This window comes from Leptonotus elevatus, chromosome 14 (genome assembly GCF_054856555.1).
Source record: "Leptonotus elevatus isolate MCC_2025b chromosome 14, RoL_Lele_1.0, whole genome shotgun sequence".
In the NCBI taxonomy this organism is placed as follows: domain Eukaryota; kingdom Metazoa; phylum Chordata; class Actinopteri; order Syngnathiformes; family Syngnathidae; genus Leptonotus; species Leptonotus elevatus.
This window is the reverse complement of record NC_141252.1, coordinates 21,201,453-21,220,786: the sequence shown is the minus strand read 5'-3', so window position 1 is coordinate 21,220,786 and position 19,334 is coordinate 21,201,453. Positions and strand designations below refer to the sequence as shown.

At 41.8% G+C, this 19,334-nt stretch overlaps 1 protein-coding gene across 3 annotated transcripts in view; it reads right to left on the bottom strand.

Annotated features, from left to right (window-relative positions):
• Positions 1–19,012, bottom strand: part of gabrr2a (gamma-aminobutyric acid type A receptor subunit rho2a) — a 73,502-nt gene extending 54,490 nt beyond the window's left edge. The window contains exons 1-3 of one of the 3 annotated variants that reach the window (XM_086094389.1): positions 18,864–19,012; positions 17,357–17,709; positions 16,973–17,079 (exon numbers count right to left, since the gene is read on the bottom strand). In XM_086094389.1, coding sequence (XP_085950515.1) covers positions 16,973–17,079; positions 17,357–17,529 — 280 coding nt within the window. In that variant the 5' untranslated portion in view covers positions 17,530–17,709; positions 18,864–19,012. The remainder of the gene's footprint in view (positions 1–16,972; positions 17,080–17,356; positions 17,710–18,863) is intronic. The other 2 variants (XM_086094387.1, XM_086094388.1) reach the window with 2 other exon arrangements.
• Between the last annotated feature and the right edge of the window lie 322 nt (positions 19,013–19,334).

Below are 19,334 nucleotides of genomic sequence, written 5' to 3'. Positions count from 1 at the left end.
CCTTGTGTGCTACCCGCCAAAACATCAACTTCGTGCCTCTGGCATGTATCAAAATCACGTAGCGAAAACTATCATGTCCACACGATGTTGTCAGCCACGATATCCCCACAACAGCTTTTAGGAACTCCTGGGGGATCTTATCCACCCTCTGAGCCTTGCCACCGAGAGCTTTCCAACCACTTCAGTTACTTCGACCCTAGAGATAGGACAGCCCACCTCAGAATCCCTAGACTCTGCTTCCTCAAAGGAATGCGTGTCGGTGAAATACAAGAGTTCTTTGAAGTATTCTCTCCACCGACTCACGATGCCCCGAGCAGCCCAGCTCCACTATACACAGTGTTAATGGTGCACTGCTTTCTTCTCCTGAGATGCCAGTTGGCGGACCAGAATTTCTTCGAAGCCGTCCGGATGTCGTTTTGCACGGCGTTGCCGAACTCCTCCTAAGCATGAGTTTTTGCCTCAGCGATGACCGAAGCTGTGTTCCGCTTGGCCAGCTGGTACCTCTCAGCTGCCTCCGGAGTCCCGCCTGATAGGACTCCTTCTTCAGCTTGACAGCATCCCTTACCGCTGGTGTCCACCAGAGTGGAAAAGAGCCCAACCCCCTTGATAGGAATGGCAGGCCTAGCCACCAGGCACTCGCCAACGGGCCCCACCTCCAGGCCTGGCTCCAGAGGGAGGCCCCGTCGATCCGCGTCCGGGCAAGGGAAACCTCGATCCAACATTTGTATTCATTATGAGGTTTCCGCAGGCGGCTGGTTACATCAGATAAGTGGGAGAGTTCTACCAGGTCATCATTAGAGGAGGTAGACATATTTTGCGTTACGACCAGCAGGTGAGGTCTTTTGACATGATTGACAGGTTTTTGTCAACACGTGGCTGGATATGAAGACCACAGATGATCAGCCACTTTGATGAGTGTATGTAAATCTGGTTCTTCTTCTTCTAATAATAATAATCACAACATTGCATTTGAACACGTCATTCTTTTTTTGTTCTCATCACCAATACCAAACCCACACATCAAAATACCTATAAGAACTATAGTGGTTGAATGGCACAATAGCCGTTTTTATATGATACTATCACACAGCACTGGCACAGGAAGGAGTCACAGGTGCCTCTTGTGTATGACGCTGCAGCGGGGCGAGATATCTGTTTAGTTTTTATATATTTTTTCCTTTCTGACACATTTTTTTACATCGATCACATCATTTGCAACATTGACATCCGAAAGAAGGGTTGACGGATAGAAGCCATTGTCACACCGTGGTGAGGTTGTCTTGTCATTTCCTGTTTTATTTTGAAAATTCTTACTCCTTTCGTTTCAGGTCACTTGCCCTTCCTCGTGTGGTGTCAGTGTCAACCCTGATTCCTGATTGTGTCCACCTGTTTCTCATTACCCTCATGTGTTAAATGGTCTGCGTCTCCCCTATCTTGTGCCCTGTGTATCTAGTCATAACTTTGGTTTGTATTTTTGTATAGCCACAGTAGGGTTTTGTTTAGGAATTATATTGTTTTGTTTGTAGTTTAGACATCCTCCCTTTTTGGAGCGCCTTTAGTTAACTTTTAATAGCCTTTGTTTTTTCCCTCTAAACGAGGAGTTTTTTTTGTTTAATAAATATTTGCCTTGGCCTCAAACCCCTATCTCTGCGTCTGAGTCCTAAAACTGCCATGTCTTGTCAGTACACTTAGGCCAGTATGGACCCAGCAGAGAGGGAGCGAATGGCCGCAGCGCTGCAAGCTCAGGAAGCCCGTCTCTCCCAGCAAGAGGAATTTCAGGCAACCATGGCAGCGCACATGGTCCAGCTCACAGCACAGTTACGGGACCTTCAGGATCGCACCACTAGCCCTCCGGCCGTGCCAGAGACTCAAGCAGCCATGCCGATTCCGCCCGTGCCGTATGCCGGGTCGGGTATCAAGCTAGCCTCCCCTGAGCGATTCTCTGGGGAGCCAGGACAATGCAAGGCATTTTTGACTGACTGTGACATTCATTTTGAGCACTCCCCCCAGGCCTTTCCCACAGATCGATCCCGGGTGGCTTTCATGATTTCCCACCTGACTGGGAGAGCCAGAGCCTGGGCCACGGCAGAGTGGGCACTCAGTTCCCCCCTCTGCGGCTCCGTCACGGACTTCCGAGCCGCCCTTCAGAGGGTTTTTGATCCAGTCTGTTCAGACCGGGAGAATGGCCCGGCAGCTAAGCAGCCTGAAACAAGGAAAAGACTCCGTGAGCGACTACGCCATCCGCTTCCGCACTCTCGCGGCAGAGAGTGGCTGGAATTCCACGGCGCTCTATGACGTCTTCCTCAAGGGCCTGGCGACGTCCATCCAAGAACTGCTCATCTCAGTTGACCTGCCACCGGACTTGGACTCCCTCATCGCCCTTGCCATCCGGACGGATCATCGGCTGCAGGAGGTTACCCAGAGCTGCGGTCACAGGGCAAGGACGATGGAGGGATCCCCGCTCTTCCAAGCATCGGGGGTGTCAGCTCCTCTCGGTTCCTCGTCAGTACAGCGCTGATGAGTTATTATGTTTAGTTTTTTAGTTTTAAATCATATTTTAGCCGTTTATAATTTAGTTAACTCAGTATGGCTGTATGAATAGACCTGTATTCTTATCTGTGTTACTTTCATGAGAAAGAGCAACGGGTCTGTCTATTCATTCTGTAATCTAAAAGGGAGGTTTCCGGGGCTATGTCACCAAGGGAGTCAGGCTCATTATTTTTGTATTCTTTTAATCTGATTTATACCCATGGGAACGGATTTTCTTGTAACCAGGTGGGTTGTGGGCTGACCTTTTTTTGAACCCTTTTTGTGAATAAATAACGATGTGAGCCAAGAGGAAGGAGCCACATTTGAAGAGACATCGCTTGGATGAATTTGTCAATGTGGACCAGAAGCTTCTGGTAATTAAATCTTTGCAAAGGAACTCCTTCAACAGAATCTCACCATTCAGTTAATTGAACACGCAAAGAGTACAATACTTAATATTGTCTACTCTATCAAATGGTGACCGCCGACGCTGAATTATAACGAATGGTCTCCTCCGTTGAACCAAACGGATGGTGTTGTTGACGATTGAGCAGGCTGCGGCGTTCCCTGACGGGCGGAATTTCTGGCGCCATATTAATTCCGGTAAGTGGAGATCTTTATCCACGTAGAAGAAATTTTGTCTGTCTGGTCCGCTGCAGCTGGTTTTTTCGTCTTGCAAATTATCTAAATTTTAAAAGAGATCTGTGTGAACGAGTTGTAGTTTGATGTTGTGAGTTGTGATAATTCCGACGATATTGAACTACACACGTCGTGAGGCGGTGCATTGAAGTGCAGCCTGTAGATTATAGTATTGCGCTTCTGCTTTGGCAGTTTTTGGCCGATTTGAGGACTAAGTAACATAATTGTTCATGGCTCTTGGTGTGAAACGTCCTAAACACGTAATGTTTTTTTTTTGTTTGAAAAAGCGCCTGTTTGAAATTGAACAGTATTGAGGGTCCAGGTTGATTACAGTAATAATTGGATTTGTGTTACTGTATTTGCAATCGAGAGATTACGTGTAACTTTTATTTTTTTGGCGCTTTTATTGTGGTTTGAGGTCAGGATTCCCGTTTGAATTTCTTTTGTTCCACGGTTGAGTTCGTTAGCACGTGATAAATTTCATTATTTAATAAAGCGCCTTGCAGAAATTTTGCAATAAAGGGAGAACAGTTTAGCTCAGCGGGATTGGGTAACCGCTGTGTATAAACGAGAGGTCACGTGATTCTTATGTGTGTCTGTGTGTGGCCATATGTGTTAACATATTGAACTATTAATATTGAAAGTGAGACGTCACTGTATTGAATCCGGAACTAAACATAAAAACTACAAACAAAAATGGAGGCGATTTCGACCCGGATACAGAATGGTTTGTCCTGAATGCGCTTCCGGTTCAGCAAAAAATAAAAGCGTCGATGAACAATGAAAAAACGAACTATGGATCGATTGTATACAAAGCTTTCGCTGGACAAAATGGTATGTCAGACTTTTGTATTTTCTTTGTTGGTAATGTAAAAAGGCTGAATCTGATGCTAAAATGACTCCAGCATTTGTGGAGCAGTTTACGGATGGGTTGTTCAAAGTTACCAGTTTATTGAAATCACCGTATAAAACTGCAGTTTAAATGCTATAAGATTTGTAGACAACGAATTGAAGGAATAACACCGTTTATTTTATTTTTTTATACTGACTGAAGAGTGTGCGTATGCATTTGAGTGTGTGACCTAGCTTCTAAAAAAGGTGGGGGTTTGTAAGTGAGAAGTGTGCATATGGGGATTTTGTTTGTTTTTCTTTAATATTTTAACTAAGTTTGGTGTTGTTTTGTGTGAGATGATACTGTTGTGATAGTGGCGTTTGTTTTATTAATGGGAATATGATAAAATAGGTTTTGCGATTTATAATGTTAAGATTCCTCCCCCCCCCCCTTTCCCCCGTTTCTAGGTTAGAAAAAAAGGTGGGGGCTGAGCTGTGCGCTGTGAGCATAATGTGTCCTCGTAATGGGACTCTTTTTTTTTGTCAAAATGGTAAGAGAGGAATGATAAATAATATAAAATAAGTAATAGTATTTGACTGAGCTAATAAATCTTTACACTTTAATGATTGATGACGATGGTTAATTTGTTAACTTTCCCTTTTCGGGACAAATGAATAAAGAGTAATGATAAAATAATGGCATTTTGTTTGAGAGTTGATATAATTATGCCTACATCTTTATAGCTGTGGCTGGAAATAAGATAGTTGAATAAAGAGTTATGAATGTTTTTGAAATTGACATGTTGATAATGATTTTTAATATTTGTTTTTTCTCTGAGTGTGTCATTTCAGAAACTGATGTTTGAGTTCCAAGGCAGATGAGGGTTTGATGGCCTTCACTGATTACAAACTGCGAACGGGATGCGCCCCAGCTGCTGATACGTTGTATGGCTAGTAGCTATTTGAAGGGGTATTGAAAAAAAAAAAGAGAAATGAATAAAGAGGCTGTGTTTTTTTACGAAACATTTTTGAGAAAGCAGGGAGTGAACTGTCTTGCTATGATCCCATATCCTCAGTCTGGCATTTTTAAAGCATTGTATCAACGAATGTGCATTTTTTGATCAGGTGAGCTCTCAGAAAGACTGTGTGTCATCGGATCCACATTGCAGACAGCGTCTGAATGGATGTGGCAGAGATCAAAGGTCTAAAGCCGCAGAGCAACAGTCTTCTCGTCCTGTGCCTAAGAAAAACATGATGTTCAAATTCCTCAATGCCCAGTGACTGTGTATACGCCTCATTCTAGTGACTTCTCCCCTATGGCTGTTTTGCATCCAGAGGAAATCTAAATGCCTGCTTTGAACATTGCTGCCACAACAGCCGCCATGCTGGCCAGGACTGAACATTGACAACAGCTGCCGTCCTGCCTTTTGCTGGGGGTCTGGACAAAGAAAGTTGGTGGTCGGAATGAGATGTGATCCATTCAGTAAAATGCTACATGGTGATATGCAAGGCATTCTTAATGTATTGAGTGGGGAGCTGTGATCTATAGCAAGATATTTCAGGAAATTGAAAACGACATATGTAAATTTGAAATGAGGGATTTGAGAAAATTTATTTCAATCTATAGCCTACTAAATTTTTGCCTATATTTTTGGGAGAATCAGTTTCTGAATTGGTACAATGGGAATTTTATTAATATGTTATGATATGATATATTTTTATTTTCCCCGTGAGGAACTTTTTTGGACTTCGTCCAGCTGCTATAGTATAAAATAAATAATAGAATAAAATGAGTAGTAACAAGTAAAAGACTAACTAAGAGTTTGATGGCTAAGTTTGATTTTTTTTTTAAAAGCACTGTGATTTATAAATCCCAGAAATATTTTGTGTGCTGTGTTTTTTATGAGCCCCGCTAATATGTGAAAGATTAGCAGTTTGAAGATGATTTTATCCTCAGCCCCACTAAATCTGTAAAAGAGGTGAGGTTGATTAGCAGTTTAAATAATTTTTGGGACTCTAGGAGAATTAGAGTAATATGGTTATCTCTATTTTTTATGGCCCCAAAGTCATCATATATTAGTGTCTTAAGTTGTATCTGCTTATGCTCAGTTTTATAGTGTTTTGTAGCTCTTTTGTTTATTTTATAGCCTGATTTAGAGGGTTGACTTATTTATGACGTCTTTTGAGTGATGAGGTTTTTATTTTGTCCTCCCTTTTATCTTGACGTGTTTGAAAAAATCAGTGGATCTTTGTCAAATGAGGGAGTTTATGTTTAAGAATTTAACCAATGTAGACGAGTTAGAAAATTAAAATCAAACTTAAAAACGAAATTAAAAAGGTTGTGGGGTATCGGCCTACACTCCAATTGACAGGATGAGTTTGAAAATGATCATTCACAGTTTGAATATGAAGAAATCTATCAGAGGAAATCGATCGCAAAGTAAGTCTGAAGCAAGCAAGGACAATAATGCATATTCGCCGAATGAAGGTAATTATATTATATTATATCTTTTATCTCAGAATTACATTTGAAAAATGTAATGTTTGGAGCCCAGTGTTTGCAAAAGAGTATAGATAATATGAATATATGTGAGTTTTTCCCAGCATGCCAGGATTCGGCCGGTCATGGGATTCTGGGAAGAGAATAAGAGATATGAAAGGCACAGTTATGCAAATTTAGAACAAATTTAGTCATGGTAAAAAAATTACCTATTATTGAACAAAACCTATTTGAAAGATAAATATTTATAAGCTCTGTCTTATATTAATGAATGTCATTCAACTCAATCAAGGGCTGGGCTCTATTTTAATGTCACAAAAATAGATCTTTTCCTGTTCCAACAGCACAGGACCTACGGATCTTAATCAAATAACATTTATTAATCCCAACTAACAAAAACTATCAAGGTTTTTTCCTCCAAATAAAATTTATGTGAGTTTATGAGAAACTAAAAATGAAAAGTTTTTGCACTCAGGAGAACGGCCCCAGGGGGTTGGTGAGGAAATCTTGTGCAGTTCTCTGCACAGAGAAAATGCCACATCTGGTCTACAAGGCTTCCGGAGACGTGCCAGGCTCGGCCATCTCATCAACTGATGCTCTCAGGTTGAAAGGAGAGACGAAATTCCACAACTGGAGCATCAATCTTATCACCTCCGACCTGGAGCCACGTCAGCTGAATCCGTGCCCGGTTCCGGAGCTGCCGTTTGAGGACATCAGTCAACGGATCAAGAGCAAGTGCCTTTTCTTGGGCAATCATTCCTTTGATCAGTCACATTTTGGGCAGAATAATCCCAGGTGACAAATCGAAGAATTTGGGTAGTCTACCCCAAATTCTTAAAGAAGAGACGAACTATTGCGACACTCTTTTCATTAAAAAAAAAAAAAAAAAAAAAGACCTTCAAAGAACTTCATCACAAGATGGCTTCAAAGAACACATATTCGTCTGCCGATACATTGCGACACTTTTCAATGAACAACATTTTATGTTAAGCCTCACATATGCTATGCTTATTCCACTAAAAATCTTTTAAATGTATCAAATTGTTTTTTAATGTCATATGATTGCTAAATTACCTCCTCTTCTGCTAAAGGGATGTTTTAAGGATAATTATTTTTACCACACAACCATTGAAAAAAAAAAATGTTTTAATGTGTTGAGCTCTCAAGAGCTCAAATGAGGGAATGATGAGTTATTAACATTGTTTTTTAGTTTTAAATCATATTTTAGCCGTTTATAATTTAGTTAACTCAGTATGGCTGTATGAATAGACCTGTATTCTTATCTGTGTTACTTTCATGAGAAAGAGCAACGGGTCTGTCTATTCATTCTGTAATCTAAAAGGGAGGTTTCCGGGGCTATGTCACCAAGGGAGTCAGGCTCATTATTTTTGTATTCTTTTAATCTGATTTATACCCATGGGAACGGATTTTCTTGTAACCAGGTGGGTTGTGGGCTGACCTTTTTTTGAACCCTTTTTGTGAATAAATAACGATGTGAGCCAAGAGGAAGGAGCCACATTTGAAGAGACATCGCTTGGATGAATTTGTCAATGTGGACCAGAAGCTTCTGGTAATTAAATCTTTGCAAAGGAACTCCTTCAACAGAATCTCACCATTCAGTTAATTGAACACGCAAAGAGTACAATACTTAATATTGTCTACTCTATCAGCGCCAACACGTTCCCTTGGGACCAGAGGAGGAGCCCATGCAACTGGGCAGAGCGCGGCTTTCGCAGGTGGAGAGAAGGCGCCGACAGCTGGAAGGGCTGTGCTTTTACTGCGGAAACCAAGATCACCTCGTGGCCGCCTTCCCAGTCAAAAGGACCAAAGCGGTGAGTCAAGTTACGACTCCAGTGTCGGTCCCACGAAAACTCACTCCAGTAAAAATCATTCACCGCACCACTTCCACAGACCTCCATGCCCTGATAGACTCTGGGGCAGATGAGAGCCTGATAGACTGGGGGCTTGTGAGACTTTTTGGTGCCAAGACTGAACCGCTAATTAAGCCCATTAAGGCTAGGGCACTAAATGGTATTGAGTTATTTACCATTACACACATCACAGAACCCATCCAGCTCCAAGTTGGCAAACATAAGGAGCACCTAGTTTTTCATGTGTTTCAGTCTCCTTCACAGACTCTGGTCCTGGGACACCCATGGTTGTGTGAACACAACCCCCATGTAAACTGGTTGACTGGTGAAGTTCTGGGATGGGGAAAGAATTGTGTGAGCCTTGGGGTTGGTTCACCAATTCGGGAAGCGGACATTACGACTGTTAATCATATTTCTGTTAATTCCCTCACAGACTCTGAGTACCCAAATCTGAGCATCGTGCCTCCTTGCTACCATCACCTCAAGGAGGTATTCAACAAGTCCAAAGCCATGTCGCTCCCACCACATCGTTCCTATGACTGTGCCATAGAGCTGATTCCAGGTTCCACCATTCCCAAGGAACGCCTATATTCTGTTTCAGGACCAGAGAAGGCGGCCCTGAAGGAATACATCGAAACTTCCCTGAAGGCTGGACTGATTCGTCCTTCGTCATCACCAGTGGGAGCGGGTTTCTTTTTTGTGGGGAAAAAGGATGGTTCCTTACGGCCTTGTATAGACTATAGCCTCCTTAATGACATTACAATAAAAAAAACGTTACCCCCTTCCCCTCATGTCATCCGTGTTTGAAAATCTTCAACAAGCTACAATCTTTACCAAATTGGACTTGTGCAATGCATACCATCTCATTAGGATCCGGGAGGAGGATGAATGGAAAACCGGGTTTAATACACCTAGTGGCCATTATGAATACCTAGTCATGCCCTTTGGTCTCACTAAGGCTCCTGCTGTTTTCCAGGCCATGATTAATGACGTTTTGAGAGACTTTCTGGACCAGTTTGTCTGTTTATTTAGACGACCTACTTGTATACTCGTCAGATCTAGCCACACATCAAATCCATGTTTCCAAGGTTCTTCAAAGACTGCTTGAGAACAAACTTTATGTCAAGGCAGAGAAAAGTGTTTTTCATGCCAAAACCATCTCCTTCCTATGCTTTGTCATAGCCCCTGGGAAGGTACAGATGGAGCAGGCTAAAAGTAGCGCCGTGAGGGAGTGGCCCACACCTGTTAGCCGCAAGAAGGTTCAGCAATTCCTTGGGTTTGCTAACTTTTACAGACGCTTCATCAGAGGGTTCAGCGCAATAGCTGCCCCTCTGCATGCCCTCATCTCCCCTCTGGTGAGGTTCAGCTGGTCACCGGAGGCAGAAGCCGCATTTCAAGCACTCAAACAACGCTTTGTCACAGCACCAATCCTCACAATGCCAGATCCACAGCGGCAATTTGTTGTGGAAGTGGACGCGTCCAATGAGGGGATCGGAGCTGTCCTGTCTCAGCGTGCAGAGAAGGATGGAAAGATGCATCCCTGTGCCTTCTTGTCACGACGACTATCCAAGGCAGAGCGTAACTATGATGTTGGGGACAGAGAGCTCCTGGCTGTCAAAATTGCTTTGGAAGAATGGAGGCACTGGCTTGAGGGAGCGAAGCATCCGTTTGTGGTCTGGACTGATCACAAGAACCTGGAATACATACGCAAAGCCAAGAGACTTAACCCACGCCAGGCCAGGTGGGCGCTGTTCTTTAACCGTTTTTCCTTCTCTCTCACTTACAGGCCGGGGTCTCGTAACGTCAAGCCCGACGCCCTGCCTCGTCTCTATGACCCCGAGCCTGTAGATAAGGAACCAGAGACCATCCTTTCGCCGAACCGTGTGGTTGGAGCCGTGTCATGGCAAATCGAGAGGGATGTTAAACAAGCCAACGGTGAAGCAAGTCCACCAAATTGATGCCCGCTTAATAGACTATTTGTCCCAGTGCAGCTGCGCCCACAGGTGATCCATTGGGCCCACACCTCACTTCTTTCCTGTCATCCGGGAGTCCGACGGACAATGTACGCCATCTCCCGGCGATTCTGGTGGCCTTCCATAGAGCCGGAGGTCCGAGAGTACATCGAGGCCTGCTCGGTATGTGCCCGAAATAAGTCATCCACCAGATCGCGCATGGGCCTGCTGCAGCCCCTTCTCATTCCTTCCAGACCATGGGCAGAAATATCCCTGGACTTTGTCACAGGACTCCCCATTTCCCGAGGTAAAACCACAGTTCTCACTGTAGTCGACAGATTTTCTAAAATGGTCAGATTCATAGCCTTGCCTAAGCTTCCCTCAGCCAAGGAAACGGCTGAGGTCATGATTAACCACGTCTTTCGAGTTCATGGGTTCCCTAGAGACATTGTGTCTGACCGGGGGCCCCAGTTTGTGTCTCACTTCTGGAGGGAGTTTTGCCGCTTAATCGGCGCCAAAGCCAGCCTAACCTCAGGTTACCACCCTGAGGCTAACGGCCAGTCAGAGCGCCTCAACCAACAGTTAGAAACCGGTCTCCGATGCCTAGTCTCCCAGAATCCTGCAACGTGGAGCAAACACCTGGTCTGGGTTGAGCTTGCCCATAACTCGCTGCCTACTTCTGCCACAGGACTCACCCCATTCAAATGTGTTTTTGGCTATGATCCCCCCTTCTTTGCCAACCTGGAGTCTGAGGCCTCTGTTCCTTCTGCCCATGCCTTGGTCCGCCGCTGCCATCGCATCTGGGCAGCCGCTCGGCAGGTACTGGAGCGCCAGAGGGACAGAGTCCAAGCGAGCAGCTGATCAAAAGAGGAGACCTGCTCCAGCATACCAGCCGGGGGATAAAGTGTGGCTGTCCTCCAAGAACCTTCCTTGAAGGTGCCATGCCAAAAGTTGGCACCACGGTTTGTGGGTCCGTACCCCATCTCCAAGGTGATCAACCCGGCCGCTGTCCGTCTTCGCCTGCCTCGGTCCCTTCGTGTTCATCCAACGTTCCACGTTAGCCAAGTCAAGCCGGTCAGGGAGAGTCCCCTGGTTCCGGCTCCTTCGCCCCCGCCGCCTCCTGTGATTATGGATGGAGGCCCCGTCTACAAAGTGAAGCGACTGCTGGCCGTCCGCAATCGGGGCCGGGGCAGGCAGTTCTTGGTGGACTGGGAGGGGTATGGGCCCGAGGAGAGACAGTGGGTTCCTTCCCGCTTCATTATGGATGACTCTCTAATTGAGGACTTCTATAGGGATTATTCTGACCAGCCTGGGCCGTCGGGAGTCGGCCCTAGAGGGAGGGGTACTGTCACACCGCGGTGAGGTTGTCTTGTCATTTCCTGTTTTATTTTGAAAATTCTGACTCCTTTCGTTTCAGGTCACTTGCCCTTCCTCGTGTGGTGTCAGTGTCAACCCTGATTCCTGATTGTGTCCACCTGTTTCCCATTACCGTCATGTGTTAAATGGTCTGCGTCTCCCCTGTCTTGTGCCCTGTGTATCTAGTCATAACTTTGGTTTGTATTTTTGTATAGCCACAGTATGGTTTTGTTTAGGAATTATATTGTTTTGTTTGTAGTTTAGACATCCTCCCTTTTTGGAGCGCCTTTAGTTAACTTTTAATAGCCTTTGTTTTTTCCCTCTAAACGAGGAGTTTTTTTTGTTTAATAAATATTTGCCTTGGCCTCAAACCCCTATCTCTGCGTCTGAGTCCTAAAACTGCCACGTCTTGTCAGCCATGGCTTATTAGTAACCCGTCCCCATCGATTCTTACTCAAATGTATCATTAATATACATTGATTCTGATAGTCATTGATTCATATCGTTATCCATCAATCCCAGAGTTATGTCTGCACACTCCTCGCTAAGTTCATTTTACAGATGCGCCCTTCCTCGACAGATGCGTCCTTGATTGCCTCGACTCGGATCAGACATCTTAGATGAATATACCAATTTTATTGCTAGTTAGAAACAAAATCAGAAGGTAAAGGTGCAAAATAAGCCTAAATAAATCAAAATTAGCAGCACGACCTTGCAAGACTCACTACAACAGAAGGATTAGGTCAAAAGCCCAATTATGACTCCACAACAGTGTAACATTTCCGGCTCTGCAATGGGAGCCACCACCACACACCAGCTAACTCTTCCAGAGGCATTGGAATGACCCCTCTGTTCTAGTGCTGCAAGACCTGCGGCCACCATACGTCCTGGTTTGTCAGCAAAGACCTCCTGCCTTGCCCATCCCCCAGAGGGAGACCAGATGACTCCACTGGACTTGGCGTCATGAACAACCCTTAGGTCAGTACAGGCAACAGTTTATTCTGCACAGGGAAATTATATATTACCAGTGACCTACATTCAGACATGGGTCATCGCACGCATGCCCCCACCCTTGCTCAGTGTGGCCTGAGAAACGTCGGAGGTCTCCTGGTTAGCACATCTGCCATTTCTGAGGTTTGGGATTTGAATCTCAGCTTTCCTTTGTGGTGCTTGCATGTTTTACCCATACTTGTGTGGGCTTACTCTGGGTACTCCATCTGCCTCTACGAAACATTTCTATATGTGCCCTGTGATTGACTGGTGATCAGTCAAAGATTTTTCCCACCTCTCATCCAAAGTCAGCTGGAAAAGGCACACACGACCCTAATGAGGACAAGCACTATAAAAACTGAAAGGATATCTATTAAGAATCTACAGTGGGTGGACACACACAAACACCCCCCCCCCCCCCACACACACACCCCCCACCCCCACACACACACACACACACAAGTCAAGATTGTGTGGAAGTGTTTAAGTGTTTCCTGTTATTCATCATTTGTACTCTGGTTTTATTTTTCGTATTTTACAATTTTCACAAAAAATCTTTACATTCACAAAAAAGTAAGTGAGTGATTTGAGTTGCTGTACAAATTACTGACTGAATAGTTAGTAATAGTGTTGTGTGCTAATTTTTTCACATCTGACTATATTTTTTTGGGTGAAAACAAAAACAGTAGTTTTAAGAGTGAGAGAGAGAATTTAAAGACTAAATCTAGAATATTGCTAAACCATTACATTTTCTGAAAAGCACATGATCACTTCTGTAGTAAACAAAACACGACATTACTCTGAGCACACACACCAAGTGATCTGGCTGATGGGCTTTCCCTCTCTTACTTCGATGCAGATTAACAACCTTAATGTGTTATTCTATTGAGGATTAAAAGCAATCCTTTCTCTCTTTCTCTCTCATATATATACATATACATATAAATATACATATACATATATATATACACACATATATGTTAGGCATGGGACAAGACACAAATCCCAGATGTCTCACAAGACTGAGTCCACGAAAATAAAAAAGGATGATGATATTATTATTCATTATTAAGCAAAAGTTGTTGATTTCAGAAAAACTGAGATTCCATGGGTGCAAAAGTATGTGAACCTTTCACTTAATCAGACATTGCGCCTCCTTTTGCAATGATAACTTCATTCAAACGTTTTCTTTAGTGATTTATTAGTCTTTCACATCTGCTTTGGGGGATTTTAAATACTCTTCCTTGCAAAATGCAGACAATTGAGAGAGGTTGGATGGGCGTCTAGCATAAACTGCTCGCTTCATGTCCCGCCACAGTATTTTGAAAGAATTTAAGTCAGTATTTTAACTGGGCACATTCAGAACATGAATATTGCTGTTCTTCAGACATTCCTTGGTTGTATTGCTGGAATGATTTGGATTACCAGGCTGTAACTTCTCAAAGAACGGCTTCAGGTTATGATCCAGGATTTCACAATATTCCTCTGAATTCATGATTCCCTGGACTATGTGGAGTTGTCCAGGTCCTCAGGATGAAAAGCCAGCCCAGAACTTAACATCCTCACCACCCTGCTTACCTGTGGGAAGAAGTTTTTTTTGCTGGTATGCAGTGTTGATTTTTCACCAAACATGACTGTTTTAGTTGTGACCAAACAGTTCAATTTTGGACTCATCTGTCCACAGAAGGGACTTCCAAATAGCTTCAGGTTTGTCCAGGTACTTTCTGGCAAAATTGACTGGCAGCTTTGATCTTTTTTTGTGAGCAGAGGCTTCTCCCTAGCAAGCCTTCCATGAAAGCCTTGTGGGTTGACTTTTCTTCTGATTGTTGACACATGCACGTGTCCCAGATAAAGCAAAAGAGGTCTGCAAATCCCTCAATGTGACACACAAATTGGCTTTCACCTGAATTATCATTTGTCTTGTGGGTCTTGCTGATATTTTAGAAGGTCATCCATTTCTAGGCTGGATTGTAGTAATTATCAGTGTTCTGTAGTTGCAGATGATCTGCTTCACAGTGGAATGATGAAGCTAATTTTTTTTTAGATGACTATAGCTTTCTCTAGACAGATGTGCTGTCACTACCCACTTCCTATGGTCCCCTGACATTTCTCTTCCTCTCAGCATGACTGACCTGTATGGGTTCACCTGGGTAAGACTTAAGTGATGTGGTTTTGTCTCTGTTTCAGTCAGTGATGCACAATTGCTTCGCTAAATCTCTCTCATTTCATTGGTCCATTTCAGTGGTTAGTTTAGGTACCAATTCGTCCTACCTGATCTTACTTGACTGCTTGTTTTAAGCAATGCAGCTCAGGGTTCACGTACTTTTGCACCTATTGTACACAAATTGATTAAAAACTATTTTTAATTTAGTTTTGACGACACAATTGATTAAAAAAAAAAAAGAACAATGAATTGAAATGCTAAACCTACACCTGTTATTTCATATAAAATGTAATGGTTCAGATAGACCAACAAAACCAGGTTGAAACAATTGGAAAATCCAAATTGCTCAAGAGGTTCACAAACTTTTGAGCAGCACTGTATATATATATATATATATATATATATATATATATATATATATATATATATATATATATATATATATATATATATATATATATATATATATATTAGGGGTGTTAGAAAAAATCAATTCGGCAATATATCGCGATATTACAGCGCGCAATTCTCGAATCGATTCGATATGCGGCCAAATTGATTTTTAAACATACATTTTTGATGGGAATATTAAACAAAACGTCTTACTTAGGGTTAGGATTCACACATTAAGCATGGAAGAATGTTATATTAATGGAACATTAGTCTTAATATTTTATTTCAGTGCTGTTCAAACATGAAACAGACTGCAACCTGTTTGTTAAATGCAGTGGCTCATTTATAAGCCTGAATTTTTAGATAAATAAATACATTTTCATACAAATCTTACAGTGTACAAGTTTACTGATTAGTATTTTCTAAATTTGAGTATAATCAATTTATAGATTCGTATCGGGATTAATCGGTATCGAATCGAATCGTGACCTATGAATCGTGATACAAATCGAATCGCCAGGTACTAGGCAATGCACACCCCTAATATATATATTCATTTATATATATATATATATATATTCATTTATATATATATATTCATTTTTATATATATATATATATATATATATATATATATTCATTTATATATATATATATATATATATATATATATATATATATATTCATTTATATATATATATATTCATTTATATATATATTTATATATATATATATGAGCCGATTCTCGTGATTCTCATCTGATCCAATATTGGCGGGGGGGGGGGAAAATCGGACATTTAAAACACATAGTAAAGAAACAAAATTATTTAAATGTGCAAATATAAATATATAAATATCTGCTTGGAGGGAGAAGTAAGCTAAAAGATATTCCCAAATAAGTCTACCTTCCTAATACATATAACTCTCATCACTAAATGGGCCAGAAGATATTCCAAAATAAGATATAAAGAAGCCTCTTCGCTAAACAGCAGAAGTTGAGAGCACTATAGACAGGTTAGCAACACTTCAAACCACTACAGGCCATATCCCACTGAGCTGCAAACGTTGTAGAACGTTGTCAAATGTTGTCGAACGTTGTCGAACGTTGAATTAGCCAACTATGAGGTTGCAGTCCCTGTCATTTTGCGTCATACCACGTTTTTGCGACATTTGAGACACACGCGAATTAACCTGACATTTGAGTCAAATTGGCCTACATAACAGATGTAAATGATTATTTGTTGTTTCCTTTTTATTAGAAGATGTAATTATTGGACATTTTTGTCCAGTCCACGTCATCGTTGTGGACCGTGCACACAACACGACCCTATTCATTTTGGACTTGTTTCCTGGTATATAAAAATGCGTATGGCGTATGGCATAATTTAGATTCTCAGGTTTAATATTTTTCCTTCGTAAAAATACATAAATAAATAATAATAATACATTTATTGCAGAAGTGCCTGGCGAACACAGCCCACCGGTGTTTGTGTGAGCAATGAGTCCATTACGGTGGCATATGAATGAACTGATTGATTGTCTCCAAAATGTATGAGTACGTGTACATGTGCTAATGGTAGTTTGAACATTTTCAAACGAAACTTGCAATATTTTTTTATTAAGCGTTTTTTCAAGTAACTTTTGTGTCATGACAGGTGGCAAATGTTTGTAATACAAAATGTTTGGAGCGGCATTATCAACCAAACTGCAAGCAAAACGAGTTTCTAAATGGCAGCCAGTTACCTACCTCCAAATGCTGGCCTCATGGTGAAGTCATGATCATCTACTTTGATGAGATGCTCTGTCTTCATTTTGCGAGACTTGGTCACATCTGGAGGCTTCTTTGCCAAAGATCTAAAGGAAGAGAATGAGGAGTGGGTCATGTCAGTGTTTTTTGCAAAAAAGGGTTTAACCCACCATTCGCAGTATTAACAAATATAACAAATATATGTACACCAATTCTCACATGCACCTTATTTGAGATTTTTCCTTTTGCAAATGTTATTTTAATTTTTTTAATATAACAAAAGATGCAATTCATGATAAAACATCTTACTTTTTCTCCAAATTAAGATAAGATAACTAAGATAAATCAGTCCATAGATGGGTTTATAACATTGAAGTTACTTACGTGCCATGCTTTTGGGTCTCCACAGTACCCGTCCATCTCCGCTCTCGATGACTGCTCTTACGGCATTCCCCGGTTATGAGTAGACACAGAAATAAAATCAAAGGTTTGGTAAAATTGGGCATTTTGATGACAAAAATCCACAGGTGGGACTCCTGAACCATCCCTTTCCACATCTCATTCCAGCAGGACTTGGGCAGAGCATGGCTCTCATCTGAGGATGGATGAGCCCTCAGTCATGGCATCCGACTATGTGCAGTTGCAGAGAATAGCATGCTCATGTGTGCATCTATTCACCATCTGCGCTTTTCAAACCAGGGTGGAGGAGGGGGGGTGAATGAACATCTGAAGCCCTGCTAAGAGGAGAGAGATAAAAAAAAAACACCAAAAAAAACATTGGGATTATTTGCAGCTAGGCATGGCACAACACGAGAGGGAGATTATTCCTCCCTCTGTAAAAAAATAAATAAATAAACCCTCAGGTTTGTAGGATTGTTACACTAGACAAACGTAAACACTGCAGTTAAAGCGCAACCTGTTCTCACAAACAACAACTGTAATTTTCTCACTAACTGGTTGTGTATACTGAGAGATTCTATTGCTGAGACAAAATGCCAAAGAAAAGAACAGGACTAGAACACATACAAACTCGAATTTTTCAATTTGGCATTTGCAATCAGAGCATTCCACAAAAATCACATGCCCACAATTTTGTAGTGACTTGTAAACAACTAAACATGTATATATTGTCAGTATGTACTGTATAATTCTGTGTACCATGCTTTTATATCTATTCATTTATGCATGGATTTATTTATTTACGCAATGAAACAGACTTACAAGATAACAAGACAGACAAAACAATTGTGCAGGAGAGGAAATGAAGCCCAAAGGCTACAATCCTTAATAACAATTAAGTAATAATAATTAAGTAATAATAATTAAGTAATAATAATTAAGTAATAATAATAATAATAATAATAATAAAAACTATTCTAGAATAAGAAATGACAATGACTTATACGATAATGATGAACAATAACATCTACATTTTATTTAGTTTAATTATTATAATTTTTTTATTATTATTAACTGGAAAGAAGCAACCTCCTAAAATTATACCTGAACATTTTGTAGTTGGATAAGCTCTTGAGACATCTTATTAAGAGAGAGAGACACACACACACATATATTATATAGGCCAAAACCTTGTACCTTTTTAGGAGACCCCGAAAACGACATGTTTTTCCCACCATTAACATTGCGTCATAAAAAAGAACAGGCCATTTTCAACACTTGATTGGTCAATAATTTGTAAAAATGACACCCACTCGTGTGGGTGGATTGACCAAAATTACAGATTTTGAAATAATTTAAAATTTGCCACTTTGTGATTTACCACGTCTCTCTCTCTCACTCCCCGCCCCCCCACACACACACATGCACACACACAGGAAATACACAGGCAGGTTGGGATCTTGTCTAAACATTAACAGATGGGGAGACTCACCAGTGGATTGATGAGAGGTGGCGCTGTATTGGAAAACCAACTGCGGGAGGTGAGTGGGCCAATTGTTCTTCAGGGGGGAGGGTACGAAGCAAATTATGCAAAGTCCGATTGAATCGTTCGTATTGGCCGTTCCCCTGTGGGTGATGGGGCATATTGCGGCTCCTCTGAATCCCATAGAGTGCACACAGCTGTTTGACCAACGCGCTCTGAAAAGTTTCTTCCTTGGTCGGAGTGTATTTGGGACACCAAACCGATAAAATCACTCTCGTACCAATACTTTTGCCACTGTGTGCGCCTTCTGGTCACGAGTAGGCACAGCTTGCGTAAACTTTGAGAAGACATCCGTCATAATCAGCACCAGCTCTCGTCCATCATGGGCTGGTTCAAGCATTGTAAAGTCAATAGCAAGCATTTGATCTGGTCTGGATGCAAGTAAGTGGCCCAGGGGTGCATACATCTTTGGCTGGGTGG